Genomic DNA, 17,650 nt, shown 5'->3' with positions numbered 1-17,650 from the left:
CCAGGGTTTAATAGGAGCCTCCTTGGTTTTCTTCTCCTTTACCTTCTTCTTTGGAGGCTCCTTAGCCAGTGCAGCTACCATCTTTGCCGGCGGCCGTTTCTGCTTCTTTGCCGGCGGCGGAGGGGGTGACCATGGAGGCGACGGTGATGCTTGAGTGTTCATCGGCGCATGAGATGATGGTGATGGAGAATGTGCCGGTGAACCTTGTCGAGACAGTGCTGCCCTTGGGGAGTTTTGTGGAGATGCCGGTCTTGGAGAGGGATGCTGAGATGCCAGTCTTGGTGTTTGATCATCCGACTTTAGGACATTATAGCGCTTATCCCATAGAATGTAGCCATGAATGGCTTCTGCTAGTGTCCTCTCCCCATCGCCTCCAGGAATATCAAGCTCGAGCGTCTCCCAACCCTGGCACACCTGCTCCATGCCAACTTGTGTGTATCCAGGCGGAATTTGCTGCCCGTGGTACACGTCGCCTGGTTGGGTTGGCATGGCGGTACCGTACGCAACAGTGAACATTAAGTTCTTAACAGCAGTCTGCAGGTCACAAGGTGTCCGCTGGGTGATCTCATCCACTGGAAATCGCTGCGGGGCCGACGCTTCAACTGCAGCCTGGATCCCCGTTGGCTCGGTGACGGCGACGTCTGTGGAAGCGCAGCTGCTTTTCCGCTGAGACAGGTGATCGGCTGCGACATTAGGCTCTAGAGGCACCGTTTGAGCTTGCTGTTGCTGGCTCATTGCTACGGCCTCTTGGCGTTGAACCTCTTCCTCCAGTCTTTGATCGTGTGACATGAGCCGTTCCTCTAGCCTTCGCAAGTGCTCCCGCTCATCATTCTTTCTTTTTTGCCGGCTTCTATATGAATCAATGTAATCCCTGAACCCATACTTCCACGGAACCACGCCTTTGCCTCTTGTGCGGCCCGGATGCTCTGGATTCCCAAGGGCGTAAGTCAGCTCGTCCCTCTCTCTATCCGGCTGGAATGTTCCCTCGGCCGCTACTTGTATAGCCTCCTGTAGTCTCTGGGCTGCTCGCTGGATGTTTGGCCCATAGATGCAGTCACTAGTCAATGGGTCCAAGCTTCCCCCATGACCATAAAACCAGGTTCTTGACCTTTTAGGCCAGTTCATGGTCGCAGGTTGGATGCCTCTGTCAAGCAGATCCTGCTCCATCTTCTCCCATTTGGGTACTGCAAGCTTGTAGCCTTCTTGGCCTAGAGTGTGATGGTACACTTTCTTCGAGGCGTTGTCTTTGGCCTTCTGCACCTTCTGAAGCCCAAGCTCTGAAGACTTGTATTCCACAAATGCATCCCAGTGACCCCTGAGCTTTTCGAGCTCGCCGGTAAATACGGGTGTGGTCCCGGTCTTGATATATTTCTTCGTCAAAATTTTCTTGAATGATCGCAGCTGTTCGGCCATCTTACTCAGGGTCCAGCGCTTGTATATCTCTTCGGATTCAGCTGGAACCGTGAAGTTTTTCTTAAGCTCCCGCTAGCACCATTTTTTTTCTCTTTCGGGTACCGCATCCCATTCCTCGCTTGGATTGGAAGCTTTCCAGAGCCTGAAGCTAATCGGGATGTGGTCCCTGACAATACATCCGGATTGTCTTATGAATTTTTTGGCGGCAGCTTCTGGAGCGATCGGTTCGCCATCTGGACCAACTTTCGTTATAATGAACCGCCCTTCCAGTTTTTTTGTTGGGCCTCGCTTCGTCTTTTTCTGCTGCGACGATGATCCAGACGGCTATAAAAAAACATTCATAGTATTCATATAGATTCAGATGAAAATATGATTGTCACTACAAATAAGTATAGTTGTGATATGTACATTAGCACTTTGTTCAGCAGCAGCGTCATCCTGAGTAGATGGTGCCTCAATTCCATCACCGGACATATTCAAATATATGTCGGTATTGCTGCCATCATCAGCTTGTTCAGCGACATCTCCTTGATCTTCGCCAATCATATTCAACAGGAACTATTCGTCTTCCGCGTCTGTGTGTCGCAGGTCCATCGTAACTAAAATATAAATACAAATAAAACCCTTAAAAAATTCTCTAAATAATTCACATCAATATTGACTAAGTAATTCCAAGTATGTCACTAAGAAATTCAATAAAATATTCACTAAGTAATTCCCATATTATGACTATACTGAATAGATCTAGTCACAAGGATTCCAAAAAGTCCTTATTTGCCCCGATCGAGAAGGAGACTATGTTTGGATCGGACTTCGTTTAGCTGGACGTTTCTTTGGATCGTCGTATGTTTAGATAGACGAGTAGGGGATGGGACGACAACATTTACATGGACGAGGATTGGATCGCCCTACGTTTAGATGGACGAGGATCAAATCGGCGTACGTTTAGCTGGACGAGGATTGGATCGGCTTACGTACACACATACACACATATACATACACACATATACATACACATTCATATATTTACAAATTAAATATAATTTCACTATACATTAACTCATTAAACAAATTAACACCTAATTTACATCAAATTGAATACCATAATTTACAATTTAAGAAATTCACACAAAAAAATTAACACATTAAACAAATTAAATTTATTAAAATTCATTATCAACTAATTTCATAATACATCAAATTAAATACCCTAATTTACCATTTACAAATTAACACATTAAACAAATTTCATATCCTCAAATTTGTAAATTAACACATTAAACAAATTAACACCTAATTTACATCAAATTATGGTTTTAATTTGCACAAAATTCACTAAAATTTGGTCATAAATCACTAAAATTTGAGCCTAATTCACAAAAATGTAGGGTTTGCGGGCGGGGTGCCGGCGGCCCACAGCCGGCGTGCTCACATACGGCAGCGAGGTCGTGGCGGCGCACAGGCGCGGCGACGGCTGGGCTCGGCGGCGGCACACAGGCGAGGCAGAGTTCGGGGACGAGGAGGCCGCGCAGCGCGTCGATCCTCTAGGCACAGCACTCGGGGAGGCGATCCTCTGGGCGGGGAAGTCCTCCGGGCGGCGCTCGGGGAGGACGGCGGCGGCGCACTGGGCGGAGGACGGCGCTCGGGGAGGACGACGGCGGCGCACTGGGCAGGGATGTCCTCCGGGCGATGGTCGGGGCCACGACGCGGTGGCGGTCTCGGGGTCGCGGAGCGGCGGCGCGGAGCTCACGGGGCGCGGGGCAGAGCTCTCGGTCGGGGCGGCGCGGAGCTCGGGACGACGGCGGTGAGGAGGATCGACGGGGCAGAAGGCTAAGTGTTGGAAAAGGGGGCGAGGGGAAGAAATATATGGGGGACCTTTTGTCCCGGGTGGAGCCACGACCCGGGACAAAAGGCCCTTTTGTCCCGGGTGGTGGCTTCACCCGGGACAAAAGGGGGAGCCTTTTGTCCCGGGGGAAGCCACCACCCGGGACAAAAGGGCCTTTTGTCCCGGATCGTGGCTCCACCCGGGACAAAAGGTATTTTTGGGCGGGCCGGGAAAATTCCCAGCCCACGGCCCACCTTTAGTCCCGGGTGGATCTACCACCCGGGACAAAAGGTGCCCGTTTTCCCTCATTCCCGCCAAATCTTATGTTTGTTTTTGTTTCTTTTTACTTCTCTTTTAAAATAGGCTTTCATTTGTTAATTCAGTTAATAAATTTTGATTCAAAAATTATGGAACAAAAATGCTTATCTCTATATAAACTTGATACACGCAACAAAAATATTTAATTTTCATTCAAGTGATTGGGTCAATGAAATATCTAATTTTTTTGAAATCATATTTGTTATTTTGACCATGCAAAAGTATATTAGGTGAATTTTTTTCAAACTGTTGCTTTTCGACAGAAAGTGGATTCTATCACGATATTAACGTTTAAAAAGTGAATTTTAGATAAAATTAAGCAATTTCATGATATTAATGAGTAGTGTGTGAGTTTGAGAGATAGTGTGTGTTAGTGAGATTGTGTGTGTTAGTGAGAGAGTATAGTGTGTTAATGTGAATGTAATCTCATGAAATAAATAAAATTAGTTGAGTAATCCATTATTGAATGAAAATTATAATTGAGTCTGGTAATTAAGTGAAAAATATATAAAAAAAATATATATAACACATAAAGTATAATTGTACAGTACATATATAATAAAAGTATTCGAATTGCGATTATGTTTTTATACAATAATATAAAATGATTCAAGTACATGAAGGATTAGCGGTAACAGACTTTCTCTTCACAAATGTCCCTTGATTATGATCACGGCGGAAGTATGGAACATCATCATTGGCTAGCAGGATGCATGGATCAGTATTTACTTCGAAAGGTGGAATGGCAACAAAATTATTATATTCTTCTGACAAGTCTGTCTTGTCCTCCACTCCAACGATGTTTCTCTTTCCTGATAGAACTATGTGTCGCTTAGGCTCATCCTTTTCCTTGTTTATCTCCTTCTTTGGCTTGCTGGACATGTCCTTAATGTAGAAAACCTGAGCGGCATCCTGGGCTAGGACAAATGGCTCGTCTCTATAACCAAGATTGTTGAGATCAACTATTGTCATCCCATACTCATCTTTTGTTACCCCTCCTCCAGATAGCTTAATCCATTGGCAACGAAATAGAGGCACCTTGAAATTGGGACCGTAATCCAGCTCCCATATCTCTTCAATGTAGCCGTAATCTGTGTCTTTTTTTCCATTATTGTCCGTGGCATCCATATGAACACCGCTGTTTTGGTTGGTACTCTTTTTATCTTGGGCTTTCGTATAAAATGTGTTTCCATTTATCTCGTACCCTTGGTATGTTAAGATATTCCAAAATGGTCCCCTAGCCAATAAGAACAGTTGTTCACTTATATCCATGTTATGCATTAGATGCTTCCGCAACCAGCTGCAGAAAGTGTTCATGTGCTCACGTGTAATCCATGCCTCAGACTTTTCCGGGAAATTAGAGAGCAGAATTTTCTTGTGTTCCTCGATATATGGGTCAACCAAGGATGATTGTTGAAGAATCGTATAATGCGCTTTCTTGAATGAGAAATCATCTGTGCAGACATAAGATTTCTTTCCTAATGTACCCTTTCCAGTTAGTCTCCCCTCATATTGCGATTCAGGGACTCCAATCGGTTTAAGGTCATCAATAAAGTCAACACAAAAGTCAATGACCTCCTCAGTTCCATAGGCACTAGCGATGCTTCCTTCTGGACGAGCTCTATTACGAACACATTTCTTGAGTACCCCCATGAACCTTTCGAATGGGAACATGTTGTGTAGAAATACTGGTCCGAGGATATCAATCTCTTTGACAAGGTGCACTAGAAGATGTGTCATGATGTTGAAGAAAGATGGTGGAAATATCAGCTCAAAGCCAACAAGACATTGCACCACATCGTTTTGCAGCTTTATCAAATTCTCCGGGTCAATTATCTTCTGAGAAACTGCGTTGAGGAAGGCACATATCTTCACGATGGTTAACCGGACGTAATCAGGCAGAATCCCCCACAGCACAACCGGAAGAATTTCGGTCATAAGCACATGGCAGTCATGGGACTTGAGATTTGTAAATTTCTTCTCTGCCAAATTTAAGATTCCTTTTATATTGGATGAGTATCCAGATGGAACCTTTATACTGCTCAAGCAGTCAAACATGGTTTCTTTCTCTTCCTTGCTAAGAGTATAGCTGGCAGGACTTAAGTATTGTCGTCCATTATCTTGCTGTTGTGGATGTAATGCATCTCGTTCTTCCATACGTTGCAATTCTTGACGTGCTTCTACTGTATCTTTTGTCTTTCCGTACACTCCCAAGAATGCTATCAGGTTGACGCAAAAATTCTTCGTGAGGTGCATCACATCAATTGCATGACGAGCATCTAAGACTTCCCAATATGGTAGCTCCCAAAATATAGATTTCTTCTTCCACATGGGCGCCATTCCGTTTTCGTTCGGAACAGGTTGGCTACTAGATCCCTTTCCAAAAATAACTTCTAGATCTTTTACCATGTTGAAGACGTCTTTACCACTATGGTGCATCGGTTTTGTTCGGTGGTCCGCTTGGCTTTTGAAACGCTTGCCCTTCTTTCGTACCGCATGCCTGATGGGAAGAAACCGACGATGACCCATGTATACAACCTTCTTACAGTGAGTCAACCTTATATTATCGGTATCATCTAAACAGTGTGTGCATGCTTTGTATCCCTTGTTCGAATGTCCTGACAAGTTACTAAGAGCAGGCCAGTCATTGATCGTTACGAACAGCAATGCTCGTAGGTTGAAGTTTTCCTGTTTGTATTCATCCCACATCCGTACACCTTCATCGCCCCAGAGCAATAAGAGTTCTTCGACCAATGGTCTTAGGTACACATCAATGTCATTTCCGGGCTGCTTTGGACCCGGGATAAGCACTGGCATCATGATGAACTTTCGTTTCATGCAGAGCCATGGTGGAAGATTGTACAGACAAAGAGTCACAGGCCAAGTGCTATGACCACTGCTCATCTCACCAAAAGGATTCATGCCATCCGTACTCAAACCGAACCTTATGTTTCGCGCATCCAAATCAAATTCAGGGTACGTTCTATCTATTTTTCTCCACTGCGACCCATCAGCGGGGTGTCTCAACATCGAGTCTTTCTTGCGTTCCTCTTTGTGCCATCGCATCAACTTAGCATTATCTTTATTTCTAAACAGACGCTTCAAACGTGGTATTATAGGCGAATACCACATGACCTTCGCAGGAACTCTCTTCCGGGGAGGCTCCCCCTTGACATCTCCAGGATCATCTTTTCTAATCTTGTAACGCAATGCACTGCATATGGGACATGCATCCAAATTCTCGTACTCGCCTCGGTAGAGGATGCAGTCTTTGGGGCATGCATGTATCTTTTGCACTTCCAGTCCTAAAGGGCAAACAAGTTGTTTGGCTTCATACGTTGTGGCAGGCAATTCATTGTCCTTAGGAAGTATTTTTTTAACAAGTTTGAGTAATTCACCAAATCCCTTGTCGGATACACCATTTGTCACCTTCCATTGCAGCAACTCCAAGGTGGTGCCAAGTTTCTTAAATCCATTTTGACAATCTGGGTACAACAACTTATGGTGGTCCTCTAACAACTTCTGGAACTTCAACCTCTCCATTTCACTCTCACAGTCTGCCTGCACATTGTGCAATGCCTGCCCCAGATCGTCACTGGGATCATTTTCTGCTACATCTACTTCGGGCTCTTCCATGGGAATATCATCATCGAATGCACCGATTCCAGCATTCCCGGGAAAGTGGTCGTCAAAATCTTCTTCTTCATTGTCTTCCATGGTAACCCCCTGTTCTCCGTGCTTCGTCCAACAAACATACTTCTCCATGAAACCATTTGCGAAAATGTCGCTGTGTAGGATTCTTGAAGATGAGTAATCCTTGTTATTGTTGCAATGAACACACGGGCAGCACATAAAACCATTCTGCTTGTTTGCCTCAGCCACAGACAAAAAATAATGCAGGCCATCAATGAATTCTTTCGAACGTCGGTCAGCATTGTACATCCATTGCCGGTCCATCTGCATTTTAAATAAATCGATTTGAATTCTTTACACGTATCGAATAAATAAAATATATCAAACCTAAATTAAACTAAATGTAACATAACATGAATAATTAAAAGATATGCAATATCCATCATACATCTTGATTAATTAAAAGGAGTACTTAATCCATTACAGAACTTAACAAAGGAGTACTATACATGAAATTTAAAAATTCGGTCAACAACACATAGGTTTTCAACCGTCCTTACGTTGGAACGCAGAATGCTCTAACGGATTTCTTGCTGGCGCAGAAGAAGATGGCGGAGCTGAAACCTCCGAGTTTGGTGGTGACGAACCGTAACGCCGCAATAAATCCTCAAGATCAAACGGAGGTTCCTCGCCCCTAGCCATGCATTCTCTATATTCTTTTTCCAAACAACGGAGCGCTGCCCTATGAAAAGCACTAGGTTTTTTGGACCGACGACCTACTCGAGCTGTGCCCTTCTCTCCAGAAGGACAACGATCACCCCCACCGGCGCCACTCTCTCCAGCTGCTGAAGCCATATTTTACTGAAAAATACCTTTATTTTCCACAAAATTATAAATTCTTACCATTACAATGCAAAAATTATTTACTATTACAATTACAATGATCAGATTAATAACTCTTGCAAATAACAATGAAATCATATAAAAAAGACGAAATGTATCATTAATCCTCAAGAAATCTCTAATTAATTGAAAGAATTCTCTATAACTTCTAATTACTTTGACACCCTTCAGTTCCAGGAGTACACTCTTTTCAATATCCAGAAACCCTCTAGAAGAAAAATAAACCTTTATTTCTGAAAATGTATATGTCAGTAACCTCAACCTTGCGGTGATGACAGTGCCTTTTGGGGGGACACGGTGCGGTACAATGATGTCACCAATCGGCCAATCGCAGCACCAACATTTACGATTAATAGGCACAGCACTTGGCACAGGCAGCATGCTCATTGATATGCTCTCAGTACAATAACAGCCATGCTGACTGCGTCAAATGCTGTCTTCTTATCAATCGGAAGTGCTGGTGATGCGACCAACCGATTTGCGACGTGCTTATAGCGCATCGTGTATTCCCGAAAGGTAGTGCCATCACCGTTGGATGGAGATTAACGACGTATACTTGTTTCGAAATAAAGATTTTTTTAGCTTCTAGATGGTTTCAATGTGAGCCTGAATAAATACATCACTAGAGTATCAGAATAATCCATTCATAATACAAAAAATTCTAATATACTCATTTCATTAATTCATTCATGAATACAAAAATCAACTATCCACAATATGGTCATGTATACAAGTACATCACATGAAGTGTCTACACTCATTCTAAAAATTTCTACAATCCACATACTCATCTAAATCTAAAAGAAAATCACACCTACATATGCAATCTAGCTAAATGTCCAAGAAATGAGCTAGCTACACATTTTCTCTATTTCTAAAGCATGAAATGAGCTATACAAGCCAAGGAAGAAGAGGAAAACAAGCCCCAAACCTTTAGCGCCGATGGATGGACGGGGAATCAAAGATCTTCACAAATGTTGTGAAGAAATGAGCAAGAACTCCTCTCTCCCGAGCCGAGAACAGCAAGAAACAAGTGAGCTGAATGGCTCGGGTGGGGGGAGAGGGAAGGGGATAAGGGGGGCCAAGGCCTTTTGTCCCGGTTGGATATGCCAACCGGGACAAAATGGGGGCCTTTTGTCCCGGTTGGTGGTTCCAACCGGGACAAAAGGGTACGTGGGCCTTTTGTCCCGGTTTGATCCACCAACCGGGACAAAAGGGCCCCCTTTTGTCCCGGTTGGTGTCTCCAACCGGGACAAAAGGCCCCTGTCCCCCCCACCCCCCCCCCCCCCCCGCTGGCCCGGCTAGCCGTTGGACCCGGGACAAAAGCCACCTATTGTCCCGGGCCCAAAGGATGCCGGGACAAATGGCCTGGAACAAAGGCCTATTCTGTAGTAGTGCCCTTTTTGGGTATAACTCTTGGCCACAAGCCTAGCCTTGTACTTTTCAATAGTACCATCTGGCCTAAGCTTTTTCTTGAACATGCACTTGCATCCAACCGGTTTACTTCCATAAGGACGTTCAACAACCTCCCAGGTTCCATTAGACATAATAGAATCCATCTCACTCCTCGCTGCTTCCTTCCAATAGTCAGCATCAGGAGATGAATATGCCTCTTTAATGGTTCTGGGTGTATCATCCATGAGGTATACAATGAAATCATCACCAAAAGACTTTACAGTCCTTTGTCTCGTGCTCTTTCTAGGAGCATCATTGTTATCCTCAGGATTTTCCACAAGTGTAGGTTCATTGTGTTCTATCGGCTCAGCAATCCTCGATAAACTCTTGTCTAGATGAACTTGTTCCATCTCTCATGGGAAAAATGTTTTCAAAAAATATAGCATCTCTAAACTTCATTATTGTACCAACATGCATGTCAGGTACTCTAGATTTCACTATTAAAAATCTATACCTAACGCTTTGAATAGCATAACCTAGAAAGACACAATCCACAGTTTTAGGTCCAACCTAACGTTTCTTGGTTATTGGCACACTCATTTTTGCCAAACAACCCATGTACGTAAGTATGAAAGTGTTGGTCTTTTCTTCTCCCATTCCTCGAATGGTGTTATCTCTTTATTCTTTGTAGGAATACGGTTTAGGACATGACATGCAGTCAATATAGCATCACCCCACCATTCTTTGGAAAGTCCCGTTGTATCTAACATGGTGTTAACCAAATCAGTTAGAGTGCGGTTCTTTCTTTCAGCAATCCCATTTGACTGAGGTGAATAGGGAGGCGTCCTCATAAATAATACCATGTTCCTCGCAGAATGAAGTGAATAAATTTGAGAAGTACTCGCCACCACGATCTGACCTAACTCTTTTGATCTTTCTCTCAAGTTGGTTTTCTACTTCAGCTTTATAGATTTTAAAGTAGTGTAAAGCTTCATCTTTTGACTTCAACAAATAGATGTAACAAAATTTAGTGCAGTCATCGATTAAAGTCACGAAATATCTTTTACCACCTTTTGTCAACACACCATTCATTTCGCACAAATCGGAATGAATTAATTCTAAAGGTGCGAAGCTCCTCGCCTCCGCGGTCTTATGAGGCTTGCGAGTTTGTTTTGATTCAACACATACATGGAACTTAGAATTTTTTATAAAAGTAAATTTTGGAATTAAACTCAAATTAGCTAAGCGCATCATACAACCAAAATTAATGTGACAAAGTCTCGAATGCCAAACATTTGATTCATCAACGTTAATAACATTGTACGCAACTTTATTACAAACATCTGACAAAGAAAGATGGAACAAGGCTCTGCTTTCATAACCTTTTCCAATGAAAGTACCAAACTTAGACAAGATACATTTATTGGACTCAAAGACTATACTTAAAACCATCTCTACACAGTAGAGAGCCGTTGACTAGATTCTTCTTGATGGTGGGGACATGCTGCACGTTTTTCAGCTGCACGGTCTTCCCCGAAGTAAACTTCAGATTTACCGTACCAACACTAAGAACACGCGCATGACATCCGTTCCTCATCAGCAAGGAGGAAATCCCTCCGACCTTGTAAGAAGAAAACAAAGAAGCATCAGCACAAATATGAATATTAGCACCAGTGTCAACCCACCACTCGGGTGAAAAAAATTGAAAGAACTGTAGGTAATGAATTACCGTACCCCGATGTTCCTTCAGGCTCGCTAGTTACCATGTTGGCGAAATTCTTGCCTTTGCGGTTTTGACACTTTGCAGCAAAGCGTTCCGTACTAGCGCACACATAGCAAGCTCCCTTCTTGTTCTTCTTCTTGAAAGTGGTTGTCTGCTTAGCCTTTGGTTGGTTCAGCGGTGGCTTTTTTTTATTCTTGTGGGAGTTGTTCTTCTGAACAAGATTAGCACTTGAAGCACCAACAACTTCTTTTCCACGTATGTCCTTTGCTCTCGCCTTCTCCTCAACATCAAGACTCCAAATGAGTCCATCTATGGTGAACTCCTATCTCTTGTGTTTCAGTGAAGTAGTAAAGTCCCTCCAAGAATATAGCAGCTTAGAGATAATACCTCCGGCCACAAACTTATCAGGTAATACACATGGAGACTCTTTGCTATAATTTTTGAGATCTTTTGCCAGAGTATGTATTTCATGAGCTTGTTCCACCACAGAACGGTCTTCGACCATCCTATAGTCAAGGAACTGCTCCATCACATATAACTCATTGCCGGCATCAGACACTCCATATTGAGCCTCAAGAGCATCCCACAACGCTTTGCCAGTTGGCAGCCGGATATAAGAATCCACCAGGTTTTCAGCGAGAACACTAATGATGCAGCATTGAAATAGGGTATCAGCCTCATCGAACGCACTCCCTTTCTCTGGAGTGAACTGTTCAGGCTTACCCTCTTTTACATGCATCACTCTCAGCACTTTCAACCATAGTATAAGCCGCTCATGCAACGTTTGTAATTGGAACCATCAAAAGATGGTGGTTTGATTGTTGTAGTAAAGCTAGATACCGAAAGCCTATTAGCAAAATCAGGGTTTTGGACTGTTAGAAATCTAGGCAATTTTTAGTATATTTTAATTTCAAAATTAACAATGTAATTAAATAATATTTCCATGACTATGGTGAGTGAAACTAAGCATGTGCAAGTGTTCAAGATTAACACTAAATTGAACAAAATGAAACATATGAGTTTCATATTGTACCCTAAGACGGGATCAGTACCGGAGGCACCGGTTGCGTCATTACCAGCTGGAATAGACATTCTATTCGACTGGCCTTGCTTGATATAGCCGAACGACGTCAATGCAGGAAGATGTTCGCAGTGCAGTCTCACGAACCACGAACGATCACCAGGAAGTAGACGAAGTAGTCGTTCTGGTTGCCGGGATGTAGATGAAGTAGTCGTTCACGCCTCCAGGAAGTAGCTGAGATAGTCGTTCAGGGAGCGAGCAGTCACGTCAAGACTGATGAGGACATCGCCACGCTGGACATACACGAACCGGCCTCATCTCCAAGTTACAAGTCGACTCCAACTCGGTTTTCACGTTCATCTCGGATTCAGCCAACACCCCTGCACGGTTTCGGCGATATCTCCCTCATACGGAGTCGGAATGAGGTGAGCTTAGATGTGTTGGAATTGTGACGACGAGACACTTCTTTTGGTTCTGGTCCCAGCTCCATAAGCCTCGTGGATCATTCTGTGTGACCACGGGAAGGTGCTGTGACACCTGTTTTGGGCCTTTTTCAGGCTTTGTGTCGTGTCGGGCCTTAAGCCCAAGTTGTGGGTGCCCCCTTGGTCGCCCCCAACCCTAGGATGCCCCCTTCTCCTTTAAACTCAGTAACCATCGCCATTTAGACTTGGGTTTTGTTTAGTTCTTGTATTTTCCTTCGAGAAACAGAGATTGATTTGTTGTAATTGTGGCAACAAGTCCTTTTACAGTGATCCAGCACCCTCGTTCTTGATCTCCTCCACTGTGTCGATTAGTCCTTTTGAATCGAGTTCTCGAATCCCTCTTTGATTTGCTTCATTCATATTTGCAATATCATATTGCGTGTTGACATCTTCTTACTTGTGTTCTTCGATTTGCTTGCAGGAAAAGCCTTCTCGGCGAGGTCAATCAAATTGTGCTTGGTTGATAACCAATGGAGCAGTGGTGTAACGGTTGCTTGACTTCGAATTGTGCTGATTAGAAGCCGGATCGCCAACGTCACACACTCGACCAATCGAATTTACCTCTACCTCTCGGAAGATCGGGCCTACTCTTCATCAAAGACGCTCCCCAAAAACCTGATTGTCTGCTATCCTGTGTAGGACCTTCAGCAAGCAGAGGTTCCGGAGACCTGCTCTCGCTAGAACTGTGCGCGCAGTGCTAGCGATAGAGATGGTAGAAAACAGCTGAGGGAGCAGGGAGAGATCTACTAAGCAGGAGTACCTGAAGCAAGTGCTTGTGGTGTAAGGATGAGTGGAGGAGGGGCTGGTTTATGTAGGCGTGGAGGTGCCTCAAATTCAACGAACCTGGACGCTGTAATTGGCTTTGATGAGCGGCAGTTACTGGTGAATCACTACCATCAGTTACTAGTAACGGTCAAGGCCATGATTCTCCAGTCATCACTATCAACGTTTATTGTCTCTGATTTATTGCATTTAATTGCAAAACGTTCTCATCTCAGCACGTCACGTCCGGCCGGCCGCGCCACGCACCGCCCGTCTGGCCTCGGCCTCGGCTCGGCGAGGCGGGCGAGCGCGCGCGTGTGGTTCACCGACCTCCTCTTACCGGCTTCATAAGTTGTGTACACAGGGTCAACCTTTTAAGTCGGTTGAGATCCTCCTCAAATCTTGATATGGAATTAAGCAATTGATTCCCTAACATTTAATGTGGGCTTTGAATTCTTTTAATTGTACCTATAATTCCAACAGATTATCATCATCATCATCTCCGAATAGATAATTTTATGGCAAGCATCTGTAATATGTGGAAAAAAAATTATGGTTCAGTTTGTGCGAATAAAATTCTTAGTATATCAAACTTGGCTACCAAATTTACCAATTCTAAAATATGTACCTTTTAACAAGTCGAACTAGGTTGATATAATTTTGGTGTTCAAAATATTAAGCTAATGACTCCATAGTCCATCCAAAGACCAGACAGCACACTTATTAATAGCCTAGTTCATATATACTTTCAGTTTTGCCCAGCAATGACGGTGACTAGCACCAACAAAGTGCTGACCTAATAAACAAACATCTTCAGGTCATATTCGAGTCTACGCCATTATTCAGGGGTATATTCTAAAAATAGCTCTTAAAAATTCCGTAGGTTTTGAACCACAACTCGTAAAATAGTATGCATGCTTAACGTATGGCCGACTCCACCTGTTCCAGTAGCAAGATGACACGCTCAGTTATTGCCCAATCTTTGCAGGAAATAGCTTATTCCTTGACCCCGACGACTGACCCGAGCCGAGCCAAGAGCTAAGACCGACTCCTAGAGAGTCAAAGTCAACCATGCTTCTGAGCTTCTTTCTGATCGCTCCTCGCCGTGCCTGCTCGACTGCCGTGAAACTTCCATCTCCAAAATCAGCGGCCACACCGGCGCAACTCGCGAGGCCACAGCTCTTGTCCCCTGCCTGGCTGCCTCGCCTCGCCGCTAGCCTTTAAAGCCCAGCCGCTCGCCCGCCTGCCGCGTCTCACGCCGTGCGACCCCAAGTCCCAACCACCTCCACCGCTCGCGTCGTGTCCTACCTCGTGCAACGCCGCGCGCGCACTTGCCCGGCCGCGCGCCCCAGAGGAGAGCGCACCACCTGTGCGGCAACAGCGATGGCCAATGCCCCTCTCGCCGAGACGCTGCCGCAGGCGGGGGCGGCGGGCGGGCGCAAGGTGGTGAACGAGGTGTCCGGCTGGCTGCGTGTGCTGGACGACGGCACCGTCGACCGCACGTGGACCGGCCCGCCCGAGGCACTCCCGCTGATGCAGCCCGTGCCGCCATACGCCGCGCCCCGCGACGGGCACACGCTCCACGACCTGCCCGGGGAGCCTGGCTTCCGGGTCTACCTCCCCGAGGCCGGCGGCGGGCGCCTGCCGGTCATCGTGCACCTCCACGGCGGCGGGTTCTGCGTCTCCCACCCGTCCTGGCTCATGTACCACCACTTCTACTCGCGCCTCTCGTGCACCGTCCCCGCGGTTGTTGTCTCCGTCGAGCTCCCGCTCGCGCCCGAGCACCGCCTGCCCGCGCACGTCGAGACGGGCGTCGCCGCGCTCCGCCGGCTCCGCTCCATCGCGCTGGCCGAGAACGGCGGCGCGCTCGATGACCCGGCAGCCAAGCTCCTCCGTGAGGCCGCCGACGTCTCCCGTGTGTTCCTCATCGGGGACAGCTCCGGCGCCAACCTCGTCCACTTCGTCGCCGCGCGAGTGAGCCAGCACGGCGCGGGCACCTGGGCGCCCCTCCGCGTCGCCGGCGGCATCCCGATCCATCCGGGGTTCGTGCGCGCAACGAGGAGCCGGTCGGAGCTGGAGGTGAGGTCGGACTCCGTGTTCTTCACGCTGGACATGCTGGACATGCTGGACAAGTTCAACGCCATGGCGCTGCCGGTCGGCGCCACCAAGGAGCACCCGTTCACGTGTCCCATGGGGCCGCAGGCGCCGCCCCTCGAGTCCGTGCCGCTCCCGCCGATGCTGGTGGCCGTCGGCGAGAACGACCTCGTCCGCGACAGGAACCTCGAGTACTGCGACGCGCTGCGCGCCGCCGGCATGGATGTGGAGGTGCTGCTCAGCCGCGGCATGAGCCACGCATTCTACCTCAATAAGTTCGCCGTCGACATGGACCCCAGCACAGGGGAGCGGACCCAGGAGCTGATCGACGCCATCACGAGCTTCGTCGCCCGCAACTGAACGCTGAAGCGCGAGAATATGTTTGTGCATGCTTGTGGATGTGCGCAATTGAGGTCAACGTATACGTGTCATGGTCATGTCTCCCCTGTACCAGTAACATTTTGCTTGAGATTGAGTCTGCTCGTGCATTTTTATTGATGTCAAAAGTTCAAATAAGCAACCATAGGTTCAATGATCTCTTGTTCTTTAAGAGCCAGCTAATTTTCTGCCGTTCATACGGGGAAGCACCAGAGATCAACCTTCTGCCGTTCTTTTTTGAAAACTTTTAACAGCGCAATTTTCCTTTTTGGCTTCAGCGTCTCTCCCGAGTCCCGTGCCCTATTTCAAAAGCAAAACACAATCACATTCCTTATTTATGTACTACTATTACCAAACTTATATAAAAATATGTAGCAAATTTATACAAAAGTGATGTAATAAGAATATATAATAAGTTACCCGCAAAAAATATGTAATAAATTATGCAAAAACATACTCCCCCGTCCCACAAAGTCTGTTCGTTTAGCCTTTAAATTTTGTCTCATAAAGACTGTTTGTTTATATTGTAGTAAATTCCATCTAATTAAAACAATATCAAATACCAAAAAAATTGCATAGGGAAGGACATGAAGTTAATCAAATATTTAAATAGATGTTAGCTTTTCTGATTCCAATGCATTTACATTTGCATCTTCAATCACAACTATTATAGTTAATTAGAGATAACATGGTCTTTTTCTAATACTAGTAATATGTCTGAGATTTTCTAAACAAACAGTCTTTGTAGGACGGAGGAAGTACATAACAATTTTATGTGATGAATATTTTATAAATAAATGTATATAAAAACTACAAAAAAAGGCCTTTGAAACTAACAAGTTTTAATACAGATAATTTTGAAACCCTAGGAGAAATTGTAAGAGAAATTTAGTGACGCATTTTGGAAAAAAAATAACTGTAGTCATTTTGAATGAAAAGTCGACAAGAAAACATTCTGTAACAAAGAATATGGAGATAAATTTTGGAAATAAAATTTCAAGGGAAAAATCAAGGAAACAAGAAATGGAACAAAGTAAAGTAAATTAGAGAAGATATTTAAGTAAGGAAAAATAGTTTTTTTGAATTATGCATATAAAAAGGTGAACGAAAAAATTGTGCACATCACTTTTGCCTAAAAGTCAAATAAAAATAAAGAAAAATGAAAAAACATGGCCATGCCGCACTGCTGCCCCACCTTGCGCGCCATTGAGGTTGAGGGAGTCGCACACTGGTGCGCTATCATGCGAGGAGACCAGCCGAAACAGGTTGCTGCGGCGTGCTCAGCCCGACTCCGGCATGCTCCCCAACTACTTACCGGCATGGCTGCTAGATTTAGAGAGAAGAGGAAGGGGAAAACGGAAGGGGAAAGGAAGGATAAAATTGGAGTCAGGAAAGCGAGAAATGAATTATACATAGAAAGGAATGGGCATTGTGTAGGCAGCTGTCATGGGATCCGCTCATGTGCACCGAAGCGCGTCGACCTCTTGAGCGCTATGCAAAATCAACCATAAAACCAGTTTCAAGTGGCAGGAGAAGATGTTGATTGGATCATTATCATCATCTCCGAGTAGAGAATTTTGTGGCAAACATCCCTAATATGTGAACGAATCTTTGATTGGAGCAGTTGGCTTGCCATCTCGGATCAAAGACAAGTGGGAGCTAAGAGATGCGATATTAGATGACGACGAGCCATGTTTTGCGTC

The 17,650-nt window shown here is 45.2% G+C and overlaps 1 protein-coding gene across 1 annotated transcript; it reads left to right on the top strand.

The window, feature by feature from the left end:
• The first annotated feature begins 13,800 nt into the window (after positions 1-13,800).
• Positions 13,801-16,104, top strand: LOC120665487 (probable carboxylesterase 15). Its single transcript, XM_039945065.1, has one exon. It carries the CDS (start codon positions 14,859-14,861, stop codon positions 15,927-15,929), a length of 1,071 nt encoding a protein of 356 aa, XP_039800999.1. The 5' UTR covers positions 13,801-14,858; the 3' UTR covers positions 15,930-16,104.
• The last annotated feature ends 1,546 nt before the right edge of the window (positions 16,105-17,650 follow it).

Source organism: Panicum virgatum, chromosome 3N (assembly GCF_016808335.1).
Source record: "Panicum virgatum strain AP13 chromosome 3N, P.virgatum_v5, whole genome shotgun sequence".
NCBI classification, from domain to species: domain Eukaryota; kingdom Viridiplantae; phylum Streptophyta; class Magnoliopsida; order Poales; family Poaceae; genus Panicum; species Panicum virgatum.
Note: the sequence above shows the minus strand (reverse complement) of the source record. Positions and strands in the feature narration are given on the sequence as shown.